Here is a 17,012-nt window from a genome sequence, read left to right as displayed (position 1 = left end):
TGGTGTAGTGGGTAACACCTCTGCCTTCTACGCTGTAGACTGGGGTTCAATCCTTGGGCAAGACTCCCAACACCACCTTCACCTTCCTGTGTAAATTGATCAAATTGTAAGTCGCTCTGGATAAGAGCGTCAGCCAAAATGCCATAAATGTACATGTAAGATGAAATTGGTGAATAGCTGTTAGTAATATGTGCCCATGCTTATCTATCCATCCATCCATCCATCCATCCATTTTCTAAGCCGCTTCTCCATCAGGGTCGCGGGGGGGATGCTGGAGCCTATCCCAGCAGTCATTGGGCGGAAGGCAGGATACACCCTGGACAGGTCGCCAGTCCATCGCAGGGCAGACAGACAGACACAGACAGTCACTCACACCTAGGGGTAATTTAGCATGTCCAGTTGGCCTGACTGCATGTCTTTGAACTGTGGGAGGAAACCGGAGAACCCGGAGGAACCCACGCAGACACAGGGAGAACAGATATCCCTAAATTCAAATAACAGCACCCATGTCTTCTCACAAACACTACTTTTGTCTTTCTTTTCATTCCAATGTTTCAGAAATGCGCTCCTCCCCGTCTGTTTCATACCATAAAAATAAACGCCATGAATTTTGTAATGTCTGTGTAGGGTTTGTTTAGAGTAGACTAGCAGACTGTATGTTTATATGTGTGTAATTTTGGCTTGGTGCGTTTTTATAGCATACCTGCCTCAGGACGTGCAGCAGATTCACATGCGCGGCCTGACGGCTTCACATTGTAATCATTTGCATGCCTCATCGTATCTCGCCTTTATGATGAGTCAGGCTATGCATGTTACCAAGCCGTGATTACATAACACACACACACACACACACACACACACACACACTCTAGTGCACATAGTCTGGATGGTAATAAGCATGACCCACATCGTTTCGTCTGCCTCTCCTCTTGTGTAAGTCTCGTGCCGCTTTCTACCAGCTCGAGGCGCAGGAATCATGGGTAATGTGCTGCTGTAATGGCCTAAAATGACCCTCTGCCTGTTTCTTTCTGCCATTCGCCTTCTGAAAGCTAAACCGCTCCACTTCATTATGAACGCGGGATCTGTCTAATTACAGCTGGAGTTCAGCGGCGGAGGAGCCGGGCGGAGAGTGTCGAGCTAAATGCTTATTTATATCATTGAAGTGAGGAAGCCGTGTATTACAGGGCCAGACTGGTGTCTGCTGAGCCCCTCTGCCCTGTTAAAAGTGAATTTTCACCCACTAATTTGGTTCATTGGAAGCATTTTCCATGGATTCTAATGACGGCTAAATCGTTCCCAGGCGTACACGTTTACAGTGCTGAATAATCTATACCACCTGCTGTCTCTGCTCTTTTCATCTCCCCCAGTTCTCCCAGTTCGACTCGCGGCCAGTTTCACTGTGTTCTCCGCTCTCTCGAGTGCTTTTGTTGCTAATGCATGTTGGGAGCATCATCAGACGCCTTAAAGCACAACAGCACAGGATGATGTAGAACTCTTGAGTAGAGATGGCGCAATTTCACTTTTTCTTTTCTGATTCTGATACCAACCGGTTTCTTTCCTTTAAAGCTCTCAACATGAATTGGAAATTATTAATGCATTTCCTATGAATTTCCTTTGAAGTGTGACTTTATTGGTTAACAGCACTTTTCTCCACCCATCCATCCTCATCAATGTGCTTAACTTTGTCAAGAAACTAATGTCCACAATGGTCCCTAATAACTCTACACTCTACAATAACTCAAAAATGGTTCTTTAGTGAAGAAAATGAGCCTCTCTTGTCACTGGGGTGGAACCCTCAAGGCTCCATCTCAGCACCTTCAGTCAGGGAACATAACTGAACCATAATCCACTGAAATGATCTGTTCTAAGCTGGACTGACTCCACACACCCCGCCTCGCCTCGCCTCCAGGCTTTTATTCTACTGCTCTGTTTTAAAACATTTGGTTATGAAGAGGAACAAATACCAACTTTTCACCTGGAGGAACCGATTTAAGCTCCACAATCAGACCTTAGAACCACTGTAGAACCTTTGAGGGAACGTTTACACTGTTTGGACCTTGATTAACGGAAAACGTTCCTGAAGAGAACCTTCGTTTCTAACAGTGCACTTAAGACTTGGTGGTGATCTTTTCTGGATTTCTTTCCTCCTTTCCCGTCAGTAGGTTTGAGCTTAAGTCTGAACAGGTAACATACTATTCATATTGGGGTTTAGTCAGGATTGGACATTATTTCTTAAATAATTTTAGGGCCGTGTGATGGACTGGTGACCTGCCTTCCACCCAGCGACTGCTGGGATGGGCTCCAGCCCCCACCCTGACCCAGAAGGATAAGCGGCTTAGAATGTGTGTATTTTTAGGGCTCAGGCTGGCCTTCATATTCAGGCTTCTCACCCCCTCCCACCTCCCTCCTTGGCCTACATTCATCCACTTCGGTTTTTGTCCTCACTTCATTCTTTCTCTCTGATCTTATTACCTTGGACAGTTTTAAACAGTCGCTTGTGTTATTGGCAGATCCACAAAGCTAACATATGTGTAAAAATGATGCATGGGAAAGACTGAGATGGCATCACGGTTGATATAATGTAACCCAGGGGTCGGCAACTGGGGGTTGCTGCTCGTTTACTGCCCTGTTGCGGCTTCACAGCTGAATCAGATCAGTAGGTGATAATAAAATAATCCTCCTCTACAGTAAAATAAAGCTCTGCTGATCCTTCAACACAGTTTAACAGTAAATGGTCTTAAACGCTGGAGTTAATGTAGAACTGCTGATTCACCCTTTAACCCTGAAGACCAGCGCAGACGGCTGGTCACCATAGCAACACAGACAACCGTCTCCCCCAGCTAGTAGCTAACAAAATGGCAAAGAGAGCGATTTAAGACGGACATCGATAATTTAGAGACAAGCTGACTTGTTTCCATTCATAATCACTCCACCTGGTTTTACGATACGTCAGTCAGTTTCAGCCAAAGTCAGTTTCTTGTTTGAATTGTCTTGTTCCACCTTAAATGGTGCACCTGTCTCTATTTAGCAGCTTTTGGTTGAGTTTAGGCAGAATTTTCTTGGTCTACAGTAAGGTTTGTATTCAGAACTTGGTGCTTTGGTTTGGGCCGAATGACCTCAGACTATGTTTGTGTTTGGATCAAAACTTCAGGCCCAGTTAAAGCTCTGCTTTAATTAAACCAGTGGCACTTGTAGAGCCCATGCTTTGGCTGATTGAGCCAATACAGTGTTTTGTGATTTGCACTGTACTTGCTGTATCTTGTGTGAGGTGTCGGAACAAATCTCTGAGCTGCTTGAGGTAGAAACCGAGAGGCACAGGGCAGAAGCAGGTGATATAATACCCCGACTATCAGTGTGGGAACATGCACAGGTTGTGAGTGTTTGGTCTTGTAATGTCTCTTTCTCTCTCTGATGCTATCTTCCTGTCTGCCAGGTGGAAGCTTATACACCAGTTGTGGTTTTTCCCCGTCCCTCTCTCACCAACCTCATGTAGAAAAAGTCAATTACTCAGTGAGCCCCTGTCAGAGATAAAGCGTTTATATGTGTGTGAACTTCCAGAGGTTTCTGTGAACCCACAACCCACAAATTTTACCAGCTAAGATGGGACAGGGGAGCGTGTAGTCTGGGAAAGGTGCGCTCTCCCAGGCGCCCCTGCTTTCTAAGAATAAACTGACAAAATCCTCCAACCTAGAGTCTCCGCAGTAGAGCTGTTGCTGAGGAATCTAGCTTAACTTAACTGAACAACAAACCCTGCAAGGCCAAAACTACAAGTCGTTCATTTTTCAGCATCAAATACCATCAGAAATTACACGAAGCTACTAGTTTTAGCAAACTAGTGTAGTTTTTTATTATTTACTGTGTCTGTTGGTTATCTTTATTACAGTTTCTGTTCTTTTCAGGAGCCTCACTTTCAGCTCCTCTAAGAATCTGCAGATGCGCCTCCAAAGTTCGGTCTTAGAAGCTGGTTGATTTTCTGAAGTAATCAAACCCATTCAGTGGTGCTGAGGTCTGGACTCTGGGGTCACCAGTACATCGTCCAGCTTCTTTGTTTGATATGTCAGTCTTCTTTTCTCAGTGAGGTTTTTCTTGATTAGCTACACGTCCTTTCAGACCCACGGCGCTGAGTGGCCTTCTCACAGTGGAAGGATGGACAGAAACACCTGTGGATGTTTTCAGATCTGAAGCAGCTTGATCTTCTCCTTTATCTGATGGGGACAGTTTTGGGGTCTACCAGGTCTTCCGATTTGTTTAATCTGCCGTGAGAAACTGTGAAACACTAAAAAGTCATGAAGCGGAAGTCAGTTCCTTGTTCGAATTGTCTCGTTACACCTTAAATGGCATCTCGAAGACCATTTCAGGTTGAACAGGAAAATTCGAACAAGAAGCTGGCGAAGTAGGAGCGACTTCAGCCGCGTAAAAAGTCGAACGGTGAGAGACATCATCCAAGAAACTATTCTGCTTTTGTGGAAAAGTTTCCTGCCGGAGATGCGAGAAAAGCAGCTACAGCTGAGCTGAAGCTTAAAGCAGAGCAACGTCAGTCTGTGTTTTCGTTTCTATTCTTTGGCGTATTCGTGTAAAATGTTGGGGCTCCCAAGGTGATTTGATTTTTGTTGAAAAGACAAAATGGCTCATCTTAACATTTAGGCCGCCGACCTCTGACGTAACCTAATGAACTGCCTCTTAAGCAGTGGCCAGCTTTGGCTTGAGTTTAGCCAGATGGTTGTTAGGAGCTCCATTTTCTCTGTAGCTTTTAATCATGTTTTAGAAGCTCTTGTCTTTTCACCAATTTTCCTTTAGCTTTCTCCTTACTTATACAAGAGGATTATCTTATATCTAATCTCCTCAGAAATACCCCCCAAAAAGTGAACAACTCGCACCTCGTGGGCATTTTGAGTGTACATTGTTTATCGTAAACGGGTACGTCAGTCTGTTTCTTACTCCAGGGATGTGCGTTGTCATCAGACTGGTAGCTAATCATTGTCAGTTCATCGAGAAAGTAAATGAACAGAGTGATTGGGTTCAAATGAGTATTCATGTCGGTCCTACTCTGTGCGAAATATGTGGCAAAGAAGAGCCGAGTGCTGCGTTCAGTTGTCTGAGAAAGGCTTTCCTGTGTCAATACAGTTACTATACATACCAAGTTCATCTTGCTAAATTAGTGACTTTGAAACCACACTGGTTTTCACTGCTGGACACAGTGGCTTGACGTGTGACGTGTGAAGTAGTCTTCAGTAACAGTGCTTTTAAACTGCCCTGGTTCCCTCTTCCCAAGGGACTTCAGAAATGGGGCTATTTAGAGGACCAGTTTCCGTGAAGAGCGTACGATCCGTTTTTATTTCTTAAATCTTGACAGTAAAGCCGGGGGGCCCCTCTACAGGGAACTGAGTTTAAGCTGTAAGCAGACACGCACGGTTGGCATGAGGCACTACAGCGCAAGGATTCCCGTAACTCACGTGCTGTGTGTGTGTGTGTGTGTGTGTGGCCAGGGTTGTGGTTTGGGGTGGCAGTGTAATGACATCTGGTAGGGGAGCCTTGTGCAGGAAAACCACAGAGCCTGTCTGGAGAGGGGGCAGAGAGGGGGGTTGGCTGGTTGGCACAGCTGGGCCCAGGCACCCCAGGGTGACCGTGGAACATCAAGATAGAAAGCATAAGAGGCACCACAATTTAGCCAGGACACTCATGAGGGTGTTATACCCCTCATCACAACTATAAGGCTACATATGGACAAAAAAGGGACACCTACACGTTACACCAACAGGAGCTTTTATGAATCCCATTCTAAATCCATGGGCATTGATATGGAGTTGGTCCCCCTTTGCAGCTACAACAGCTTCCACTCTTCTGGGAAGCTTCTTACAAGATTTTGGAGAGGAATTTTTGCCACTGATGCTGGACGAGAGGTTCTGGTTCACAATCTTTGTTCTAGTTTGTCCCAAAGGTGTTGGATGGGGTTCAGGTCAGGGCTCTGTGAGGGCCAGTCAAGTTCTTCCACACCAAACTCACCCAGTCAGGCCTTTACGGAGCTGCTTTGGCCACTGGGGCTCAGTCATGCTGGAACAGAAAAGGTTCTTCCCCAAACTGTTCATAGAAAGTTGGAAGTGTACAATTGTCCAGGATGTCTTGCATTAAGAAGCATTAAGATCTCCCTTCACTGGAACTGAGGGTTCTAGACCAACCCCTGAAAAACAGCCCTGTATCATCATCCCCCCTCCACCAAACTTTACAGCTGGGGCAGTGCAGTCAGGCAGGTGACGTTCCCCTGGCATTCACCTTGCGTGCAGTTATTTGGCCATGGAAACCCATGCCGTGAAGCCCATGCCGTGAAGCCCATGCCGTGAAGCCCATGCCGTGAAGCCCATGCCGTGAAGCCCCTGGTGCAGTTTTGTTCTTCTGTAGAGGAACTGCAAATTGACCACTTATTACTAGCCCATGTAAAACAAACATTAATGCTGGGGCTAGCTTTTGGGAACTGCTGTGCCTCAGTAGTTCCCAAATGTTGTTGTTGTTGTTGTTGTTGTTGTTGTTGTTGTTGTTGTTGTTGTTGTTGTTGTTGTTCTCAATAATTTTGCATCACACTTCTCTCGGAGAACATGAAAAAAACAGTCCTAAGTCCTGTGGATTTTATTTTCGATAAGACACATCGTTGCGCTCTCATCCTCTTAAAGTGGTCCCAAATGTGGGCTTCATTTTTTATAGCCCAGGTGCCTCTTGCACCCTCGTATGTACAATTCAAAAAAGGTTTCTCAACTTGAAAAATATATCCAATTTTTGTATTTTTTGTATGACTTTGTAGGAATGAAAATTTAGTGCTGTGTGTTTTATCCGGTCACTGGTTGGTGGTTTGGTTCGGGACAGGTCGGGGCAGAATTTCCGGCCTCTAATCCAAAACTTGCTGCTGTGGGTCGGCTTTAAGTCACATGGAGTTCTATCTCCAGCTATGTTTCTGTTTGCATCATGACTTTCAGGCCCTGTTAAAGATACATTGTCGAGTTCATTCAACTCAAGCACTCTCTCTGTCTCTCCTCAGGTATCTGGTCATGGGGAACCTCCTGAAAGTGTTGACGTGTACAGACCTTGAACAGGAGCCCAATTTCTTCCTCGATTTTGAAAGTAAGATTTCGCACTCATTCAAACGTGTTTATCCGCAGTGATCTTGACTCCCCAGCCTTATCGCAAATTCCACGTCACGTACTTGCACTTGTTGATGACTTATCGCTGCTGTCCAGTTAGTAGATAGATTTTCTTAGTGTTAGTCTTAGTCTGAGTGGTTTGGCTTGGCTTAAAAATGCTGATGTGGTCAGGGGTGGGAAATTATTGGAATTGTGTCAAAATCTTACTCAAAAGTGGTGGAATGGAGGCAAAATATACTCAAGTTAAAGAAAAGTTGACATGGAAACACAAGTATGTAGAAGTAAAAAGTAAACTTCAGTTTTTTAACTTCATGGAACCACCGCTGGTTCCAAAACGCACTTCATCATATTCTTTACTTCATAACGTTCATATTCCATAAGCTCCATTCAGAAGCTGGGCGTCGTGTGAGGCTGTAGCTCTTCTCTCCAGTCTAATAGACGGTGACGTCATTTTAAACCCTTATAATAAAAGAAGCTGAACTCAGTTTGTTTTTCTACTGAAAGTCGACCCGTTTTTCCCCAAATCTGGGCTCTAAACTATAAACAGACGGCGTCTCTTCAGTGATCTGCTCTGGAAACATCACTTTTAGAGAACAACACAAAGAGCGTCGGAGATTTTTGGCTTTCAGCAGTGAATTGAAAGCATGTAGTGATATGTGGAGATCATAAAACACAATTTGGCTGACCAGTTGACATGGAATTAGTTCCTTTTAGCTAAAATTGCTAAAACATCAGTTTAAGACCAGCATAAATCGATCAGTTACTTTATTGGCACTTCATTAAAACATGCTAAAATCAATATGTGCACCAATAAAAATAATAGATCATTTCTTTCACCAGTGGCACTGCAGTGAGACGAATGACCGCTGTACTGAACTGAATGTATTTGAGCTTTAAATGGGATGTGGAATTTGTTTAGCTTCTGGTGTGCTGTATTAAAGGGGAATTCCACGGATTTCTCATCATTTCTACACGATTCAGTCATTAAGATGCAAACTAAGTGATTGAGTAGTTTGATATGAAATCGGTCATTATAGAGAAGCTGACTGACTCAGACGTCTTTACAGAGGTGGTGATGGGAACCAGGGGTCACCATGACTACAACACAGATATAGACACTTTATTTACCATCCAGAACCACCAGAGAACCCAAACCCAACAACTCATATCATTAAAAAAGCTTTGTTTGGTGATGTGCAGCAAACAGACCACCATTCCTAATCTCACATCATCAGAACTGACATTTTATAATGATATGAATTTAGTTGATGTTTCACTAAAAATACATTAAAATGCCTGTGAAAAGAAAAATCTCCTTACCTTTCGAGATTTGTAAACAAGTATTTTGAAAATCTAAATGAGTAAAAAGTATTTATTTTAATCTTGGACACTGGAGTAATTGACTAAAAGTAGTCGATTTCAGTAGCACTTGAGTAAAGTACAAATCGCCCAATATAAAACTGTGTTTATGAACAAAGTGCGATTATTCAGTTATTGCACGATGTTGCCTCAGGGCAACAAAATCATTTTCCTCACTTCACAATAACATTATTCATATTTAAAGACAATAACAGAGTTAACAATAAAGGAGGAAGTTTGAGTAAGTCAATAAAAAGCATGTACTTGCCTATACTATCACTATACTGTACTATACTATACTATACTATACTATAAGTGGGCACATTTAATCTTCTTTTTAAACATTCATTATCAGTTTTTTTGTTATGAGAGTTTGCAGAAATACTCTGTTGCCTTTAGGCAACACTGTGTGACAGTGGAATGGATTTAGCCAGTCACAAACCAAATCTCACCACTTCAGGGAACACAGCTCTATATCATTTCTTCCCATTGTCTCAGAATGTTGCCTCAAGGCAACATATTCCAAAAAACCCCATGCACACATTTTTTAAAAAGGGTTTTTAAATTAATCATCGTTACATATAATTTTGTAATTTAATATAATTTAATAATCAAAGAGCATTTTATGCAGGAAACAGCGAAGTTTTTAAATTGCATGCAGCACAGGGATAAACCAATTAATTTGCAATAATTTTGAAAAATGGGTGGAATAATTTTGAATATTTCATACGTTCAGGTATTTTCCACCCCTGCTTGTGAATTTGCACATTCATCACAGACATGAGACGTGCCTTGTGTCTACATAAGGTACAGGGAGAAAGGGATAGAAGAAGGTAAGGGAGATGTCCACTGTGGGCGTTTTCCAGCTCTCCACCCACAAGCTTGTCTGTATGGCTTCCTGCTGGACCGGGCTTGCGCTCCAGCGAGCGCGGAAGGCCGGGCGGTACGGAGTCACTCTTGAACCTCATAATTCTCATAGCTGCTTATAATAACAGCTCCTATAAGTAAGTGAGTGACAGCAGGAGAGAAAAGGTATACAGTAAACAATAACACAGTGCTGGACTTTTAGAGGTGGACGTCTGGTTCCTATCACCACCATTGTGAACAATGCTGACTCAGTAAGTTTCTCTAGAACAGAGCGTTAGTAAACAGTGACACAGTGCTGGACCCTCATAGTGAGCATATAAACAGTGACCTTTTTCACCTTTCACCCAGTTTGCTGCTACTCTCCCTAAGCTTAGATACACAGGCCACACTTACATAAGGCTAGCGTCTGAGTGCTGAGCGAATGGGAGGTGCTCCGCTCTATTTAAAGCCTGCCGAAGTTCAAAGTGGAAGTTGAGGTTACTCTTTAGAAGAGTTTCAGACGTTTCCAGTGTTTTGCACTCCAGACTTTGCTTTGCAGCTCCACAAACGAGAGCAGTCTTATCGGTGGCAGGCTGACTAGAGCGCACGTGTCCAGCTGCTCTCTTGGAGGTCCACAGCACCGCAGAGTTCAGTACACGCCCTGCTTTAATACGTCTGATTCAGCTCGAGAGCTATTTATCAAGCCTTTCATGAGCTGAAACAGGTATTAAAGTTAGGGTACCATCGATTCATTGGTTGGCCAATAAAATCTGCTAGTTAAGGTTTCATGTATTTAATGATATCTGCGAAAGTCTTGGCTCACTTCTGATGGTTTTAGTGGTTTTATGAAGGGATGTGAGCGGGTAGTGGAGTTCACCACTGAACTATTGAAAATAAACAGACCAACAATTCGGTGAAACAGTGAGTTTGCTTGTATTTGTGAGGGTTTTAGTTGTATTAGCTCCGTTGGCTCAGTAGCTCATCTGAAGAGGCAGCCTCTGCTACACATCCAACATGAAAACCTACGCTTGGCTGTTTATATATATATATATATATTATAAAATATCTTTTTCTTACTTCCTTTCTTTCTTTTCTGTTCATGAGTTTCACTGTGAAATTTAGACAGAATGCACATTCCTAGGCTTTATGTTGTAATGCAAGTCTTTACCTCCTCGTTTCTACACTCATTGTCCACTTCATCAGCTCCACTTACTGTATAGCTGCACTCTGTAGTTCTACAGTTACAGACTGTAGTCCATCTGTTTCTCTGATACTCTGTTACCCTGTTCTTCAGTGGTCAGGACCCCCATGGACAGTCTACAGTCTGTAACTGTAGAACTACAGAGTGCAGCTATACAGTAAGTGCAGCTGATAAAGTGGACAGTGAGTGTAGAAACGAGGAGGTGGTCAGAGTGTTATGCCTGATCTGCGTATATAAGACCTGGTTTATTTTCATTTTCTGTGAACAAAGAAATGACGCACAGTGACCCGTCTTGATGGGGGACCAGCACCGTCATCGTGCTGCAGTTATGAAATTCCAGCAAAGTCTGATTTGATGCAATCTCATGTGGACGTTGCCGACCCAGTCACAGGCTCTGCGACCGGCAATGCCGACCCCTGCCATCAGCCCTCATATCAAGTACATGTATGCAATAAAACATGAATGTGTAATGTGCTTGTTTTGAGTGCATTTCTGGATTGTTGTAGATGCTCAGCCCACAGAAGCAGAGAGGGAGACCTGGGAGGAAGTGGACGTGGTCCTGCAGGATGCTCGAGCGATACTCGATGAACTACAGGCCTATAAAGGAGCAGGGCAAGAGATAAGAGAGGTACAGTAGGAGCCGTACATAAACGTGTGGATGGAACCAGGTCGTGGATGATGTATCAGTAATACAGTGGCCAGCACTGGACTTTTACACACAGCTATGGTCATTAATAGGGGTGGGGGTGGGGGTTTTGGGGTGCTGGTGGGGGTCATTCTTAGATGCATCGCAATGCGGACGTGGACGATTCTGAATCGATTCACAGATGTCGAAAATCGATTTTCTAAATAATTAATTTATATTTTAATGTTGGCGGAACGCAAAGGGCAGAACTTGGAAGTGGGTAAGTGCAGCGCCCAGACAGTCTGTGGTGGCACATAACAAAAACACAAGTGGTCAGCGAGAAATCCGACCGGCTCTGCGTTAAAGCCAGGTTTGGTCAGGAGTCACAACCCAAATATTAAGAGGAGACATTTTGTCCTTTCAACAAAAATCAGACCACCTTGGGGTCCTATTTGTGTTAATGTCCTAGTATAGGCTAAAAAATATAAAGGAAAGCAGATTTACTCCGCTCTGCTTTAAGCTGTAGCTCAGCTGTTGCCGCTTTTCTCGCATCTCTGACAGGAAATTCTTCTCCAAACGTCGACCATGTTTCTTGTAAAACGTCTCTCAACATTCGACTTTTTTCGAGGCTGAAGTCGCTTCTCATTCACCAGCTTCTTCTTCGCATTCCCACGTTTCACCTTAAATAGTGCTTTAGGTGCCAGAATGCAACTGCTGCACCATTTAAGGTGGAACAGGACGGTTCAAATGGAAAACTGACGTCAGCGTCACAATTTTTTAGTGTTTCAGTTTCTCATTTCAGATTAAACGTATCAGGAAAGCCGGAGTGACTATAAACACTAATAAGTCCATTCGTCTCCAAATCATCCATGTCCATCTTAAATCTCTCTCTTTGCCGTTTCGTTATCTACTAGCTGAGCGAGACTGTTGTCTGTGTTGCTATGGTGACCAGCCGTCTGCGCTGATCTTCAGGGTTAAAGGGTGAATCAGCAGTTCTACATTAACTCCAGCGTTTAAGACCATTTACTGTTAAACTGTGTTGAAGGATCAGCAGAGCTTTATTTTACTGTAGAGGAGGATTATTTTATTATTACCTACTGATCTGATTCAGCTGTGGAGCCGAGACAAACCTGGAAAACAAACATGATGCACATTTTTATGCTTTCCTTCATCTAGAACACCTGATTCAGTTTATTTCACCAGTCAATAAGCTCCTTTTATGCTGAAGCAGGTGTGTTGGAGTTGGGGAAAAAGCAGAGATGTGCAGAGAACGCGGTCCTCCAGACTTACTCTGTTACTCTGTGTAAAAGAAACCTGTGTTCCTATGAGCTCTTATATTAGATTTATAATATAAGACTTATCATAAAGGGCGAGTGGTGCGCACTAGAAATTCAGCTTTTCTGTTCAATCACATCTCACTCACTCAGAGTGAGTGCCGCCGAACTGATGCTCATGTTGCCATGGTTACTTTTGCTGCCCTGACACGGTTGCCATGGCGCGCTTGAATCGCCACAGCTGCTGTTGAATGAAAGTGAACGTAGTCCTTTATTTCCTCTTTTAATTCACTCAGTGCCACTACATATTTTTTTAAAGCAAGACCAAACACTAATTAGAGTTAATGAAGAGCGATTACTGCGGGTTCAAAGGATTCTTTTTCTTCTCAGACGTTTTAAGGTCATGAAAATTCATATGAATGCAAACAAACGAAGAAGGCATCATGTTTACTTGTGTTAAACTTTGATCTATGTTTTCATGAAGCTTTATACTGTAATTTTAGCCTTACATAAACAGTCGTTACCCTGTGTAAACCATCCTGTAGTACCTTGTTATGAAACAATGAGTGTGTCTTAGTACTTTTTTTTTTTTTAATGACCAGTTATGAGGTTGTAATTATGATGGTTTTATTTATTTGTTTTATTTAAAGGCGATCCAGAACCCCAATGATGAGGCGCTGCAGGACCAGGCTTGGGCTGCGGTGGTGCCCCTGGTGGGCAAACTCAAAAAGTTCTACGAGTTTTCTCAGAGATTAGGTAACGTTTTACACTCCGTTCAGCCCCCATTTGGCACCGCTTGGACTATATTTTGACAATGACAGTAGAATTTAGAGAAGTGAGGAAAAAGACTGTAGGTGTTTGAGGCGGTGGGGAGTTGGCAGGTGTGTCCAGAAGACTAAAGTCCCACCTCTCCCCTCTCTGTTGGGTTTTTTTTTTTGTTTTTTTAATCCCCTGCTTGCTGAACTGTGAGCATTTTGGTAAATGCACTTGCAGACCTGACCTGATGTGTGCAAACATACACAAACACCTGATAGCCTCTTGGGAGATTCTCAGTTCCACAGCTGCTAAGAACTGCACACACACAGCTACTGAACACAAGCTATATATATACATACAGACACCAATCAGGCATGTCATCATGACCACCACTGACTGTAGAGCTGCACTCTGTAGTTCTACAGTTACAGACTGTAGTCCATCTGTTTCTCTGATACTCTGTTACCCTGTTCTTCAGTGGTCAGGACCCCCATGGACCCTCACAGAGCAGGTACTGTTTGGGTGGTGGGTCATTCTCAGCACTGCAGTAACACTGACGTGGTGGGGGTGTGTTAGTGTGTGTTGCGCTTGTCTGAGTGGATCAGACACAGCAGTGCTGCTGGAGTCTTTAAACACCTCAGTCCACCAACCAAAAATATCCAGCCAACAGCATCCTGTGACCACTGATGAAGGACTAGAGGGTGACCAACATACACTTTGCAGCAGCAGATGAGCTGTCGTCTCTGACTTTACATCTACAAGGTGGACCGACAAGGTAGGAATGTCTAATAGAGTGGACAGTGAGTGGACACAGGGTTTAAAAACTCCAGCAGCACTGCTGTGTCTGATCCACTAGCACCAGCACAACACACACTAACACACCACCACCACCACGTCAGTGTTACTGCAGTGCTGAGAATGATCCCCACCCAAACAGTACCTGGTCTGTGAGGGTCCATGGGGGTCCTGACCACTGAAGAACAGGGTAACAGAGTATCAGAGAAACAGATGGACTACAGTCTGTAACTGTAGAACTACAGAGTGCAGCTATAAAGTAAGTGGAGCTGATGAAGTGGTCAGAATGTTTTATGTATTTATATATACACACAAATATATATTCATTCGTTCAGTATTGAAGGTTTTAGGCATCAGAGTTTAAAAAAATAAAATTACAAAAGAAACGGCCCAAAATCTCTTGGTTAAAAAGTCTGGTTGCATTGACTTACATTAAAAGTAACACTGTAATGTTGTCAGTGACCTAGAAAGAGAGAGAGAGCAGCATCCTGACCCTTTGGTAGTGGTTGAGCATCATTAGTGGTGGAGGCGTTGCCAGCCTGCAGGAGAGAGAGGGAGGGAGAAAAGAGCGAGGGAGTCGGAGTGAGTCAGAGGTCTAGTCTTGCCCCGAATCCCTCCCGACCTTGACCTGTTAATCCCCGCCACAGCCTCAGTGCGCGCAGTCGATGAACAGCGTGCGTTACGTAACCTGCTCAATTAGGCCAGCGCTCTCCCGCGCTTTCTGCCCCGCTGCGCTAAGCTCACCCTCCTGGCCAGCGATTCCTTGTCCTGCCTGTGGCCATCAGGTCAGGCCCTGTCTGTGACAGGAGGTGTTGTAATTACACGTGGGTGGGTGGGGGTGGGGGTGGGGGTGGGGTGGAGGGCCGGCAATGTGATGATGTTGTATTGTTATTGTGATAATGATTTTGGTGAAATGGTTTTATTTGGAACCATGAACACTCAGAGAATCCTTTGTATGATCAAAGGGTTCTTTGCATCATGAAAGGGTTCTTGAGGTTGATGGAGAATGTGATGCCTTTTTGAAAAGGGTTCAGTGTAGCACCAAAAAGGGTTCTGCTGTAGTTATAAGCTTAACATAGCAGAACCCCTACAGAAGAACCCCTACAGCACATTGCCCGTCGATCTGAAGAACCCTTTCGCAGTTCAAAGAAGGCTTTGAGTGTCCATAGTTCTGTATAGAACCATTTTATTTACTAAAGGATCCTTGAAGAACCACGGTTTTTAAGAGCGTAGGCCTGTTTATTTGGATTTAGCCCAGGGCAGTTTGTAAGGATTATTTTTATAGTGGTATTTTAGATACGCTACATGTTCTGGTTCCTCTGTTCACCTTGATATTTTTATTTCTGATATATAGTATTTCTACCCTAGTGGTGGGTTCTTTGAACATATGTGAATATATTCACTTTTTTTGATGTTTGTTTACTTAATTTGGCATTTGAATATTGAATGCAAGTGAACATGAAGTGAATCATACATTGCGTGATTATATTCGGTCATATGCGTGTATGTCTAAACTCTTCTGGTCAAATGATGGGATAATATAAAATGTACCATAGCGTTATTTGCATATGCCATTTGTTTTCGTTCATCAGGTAAACAGTAATTGTGAATTGCATTGTGTTCTCTAAGGAGATGTTTGCTTATTTTTCACTTAGAAAATCAACAAAACATGCCGTTTGACCGGGAGTGCCCAAACATTTGCATACGAGAATCACAGACTCCTAAAATATGGAGATGAATCACTAAATTACCCGAATTTTTAGGTGTGGATCAGCTCTTATGCTCCGTGCAGGCGATAAATTGATATTACGCCTTATTTGGTTTAGTTTTCGGGCGGTGCGGTGGCGCGGTGGGTAACACTGTCGTCTCACAGCGAGGAGGGTCTGGGTTCAATTCCCCGGCCGGGCGACCGCGGTCCTCTTGGAGTTTGCGTGTTCTCCCTGTGTCTGCGTGGGTTCCTCCGTGTTCTCCGGTTTCCCCCCCACAGTCCAAAGACATGCAGTCAGGTCAAGTGGACGTGCTAAATCGCCCCTCTGTGTGAGTGAATGTGTCCGTCTGTCTGCCCTGCGATGGACTGTGTGGGATGTATCCTGCACCCCTGCGACCCAGAAGGAGAAGTGGCTTAGACACTGTGTGTGTGTGTGTGTGTGTGTGTGTGTGTGTGTGTGTGTGTGTGTGTGTGTGTGTGTGTGTGTTTAGTTTTTCATTCATTATCTGAAATATCTTCTGCTTTGTTTGAATGCTCTTCATAGAAAGTGCAGAAGATTAAATAATAAACCGGTTAAAAACGCCCAGATCTGACTGGATTCCGTCAGCTGGACAGATAAATGTGCCCTTTTTTAAAACTTTGTGCGGAGGGCTGTGTGGACGTGAGCCCTGGGGTCTTATTTTTAGCAGATGGATTTTTTTTATCTGATTTAGCTCCGTCTGATGGAGGCCTGGGATTTACTATATCCAGCATACGGACATAAATATCATCGCTAGATTATAAATAAACCATGCTGCCACTTTTCTCGTCTCTTTGCAGACTGGCAGATGATGCCCAGGCTTGAAGTGGTCAGCTAATTGTACTTGCTGTTTTATCAACAGGGCCAGTTTTTGCCAAAACAGGGATCATGCAGAACCGTGTTTTCATAGACACACGCAGGGAATTGTATCCCTCCATCTGAAAAAACAGCGCCTGATATTTTACTTCAGAGTAGAATGAAGTTTAAGGGGGCGTTGATCTTGATTCGGTTTGATCCTCAGTGCGTCAGGAAGACGTGGATATTTTAGCACAGTTTAATTCGATTATTTTGGAATGATTTAGAGTTATTCTTATAAAAATTCCCTGAATGGACAAATATGGCACAGTACATTTACACAGTAGTGGCATATAGACTATAGAAACAATACCCCTTTTAAAATTATTATTATGACCTGTCCAGGGTGTATCCTGCGTTCCAGCCAGTGACCGCTGGGATATGCCCCCTCAACCCCCCTCCGACCCAGACCCAGAAGGATAAGCAGTTCAGACAATGTGTGTG

General features: G+C 43.7%; 1 protein-coding gene across 2 annotated transcripts in view; it reads left to right on the top strand.

Annotated features, from left to right (window-relative positions):
* Positions 1 to 17,012, top strand: part of fam49bb (family with sequence similarity 49 member Bb) — a 94,338-nt gene that overhangs the window by 58,756 nt on the left and 18,570 nt on the right. For both annotated transcript variants that reach the window (XM_017709232.2, XM_037534139.1), the window contains exons 3-5: positions 7,028 to 7,110; positions 11,043 to 11,164; positions 13,086 to 13,191. In XM_017709232.2, the coding sequence (XP_017564721.1) occupies positions 7,038 to 7,110; positions 11,043 to 11,164; positions 13,086 to 13,191 (301 nt within the window). In that variant the 5' untranslated portion in view covers positions 7,028 to 7,037. The remainder of the gene's footprint in view (positions 1 to 7,027; positions 7,111 to 11,042; positions 11,165 to 13,085; positions 13,192 to 17,012) is intronic.

This window comes from Pygocentrus nattereri, chromosome 24 (assembly GCF_015220715.1).
Source record: "Pygocentrus nattereri isolate fPygNat1 chromosome 24, fPygNat1.pri, whole genome shotgun sequence".
Classification (NCBI taxonomy): Eukaryota; Metazoa; Chordata; class Actinopteri; order Characiformes; family Serrasalmidae; genus Pygocentrus; species Pygocentrus nattereri.
The sequence above is the reverse complement of the archived record's forward strand: the minus strand, read 5'-3'. Positions and strand labels throughout refer to the sequence as shown.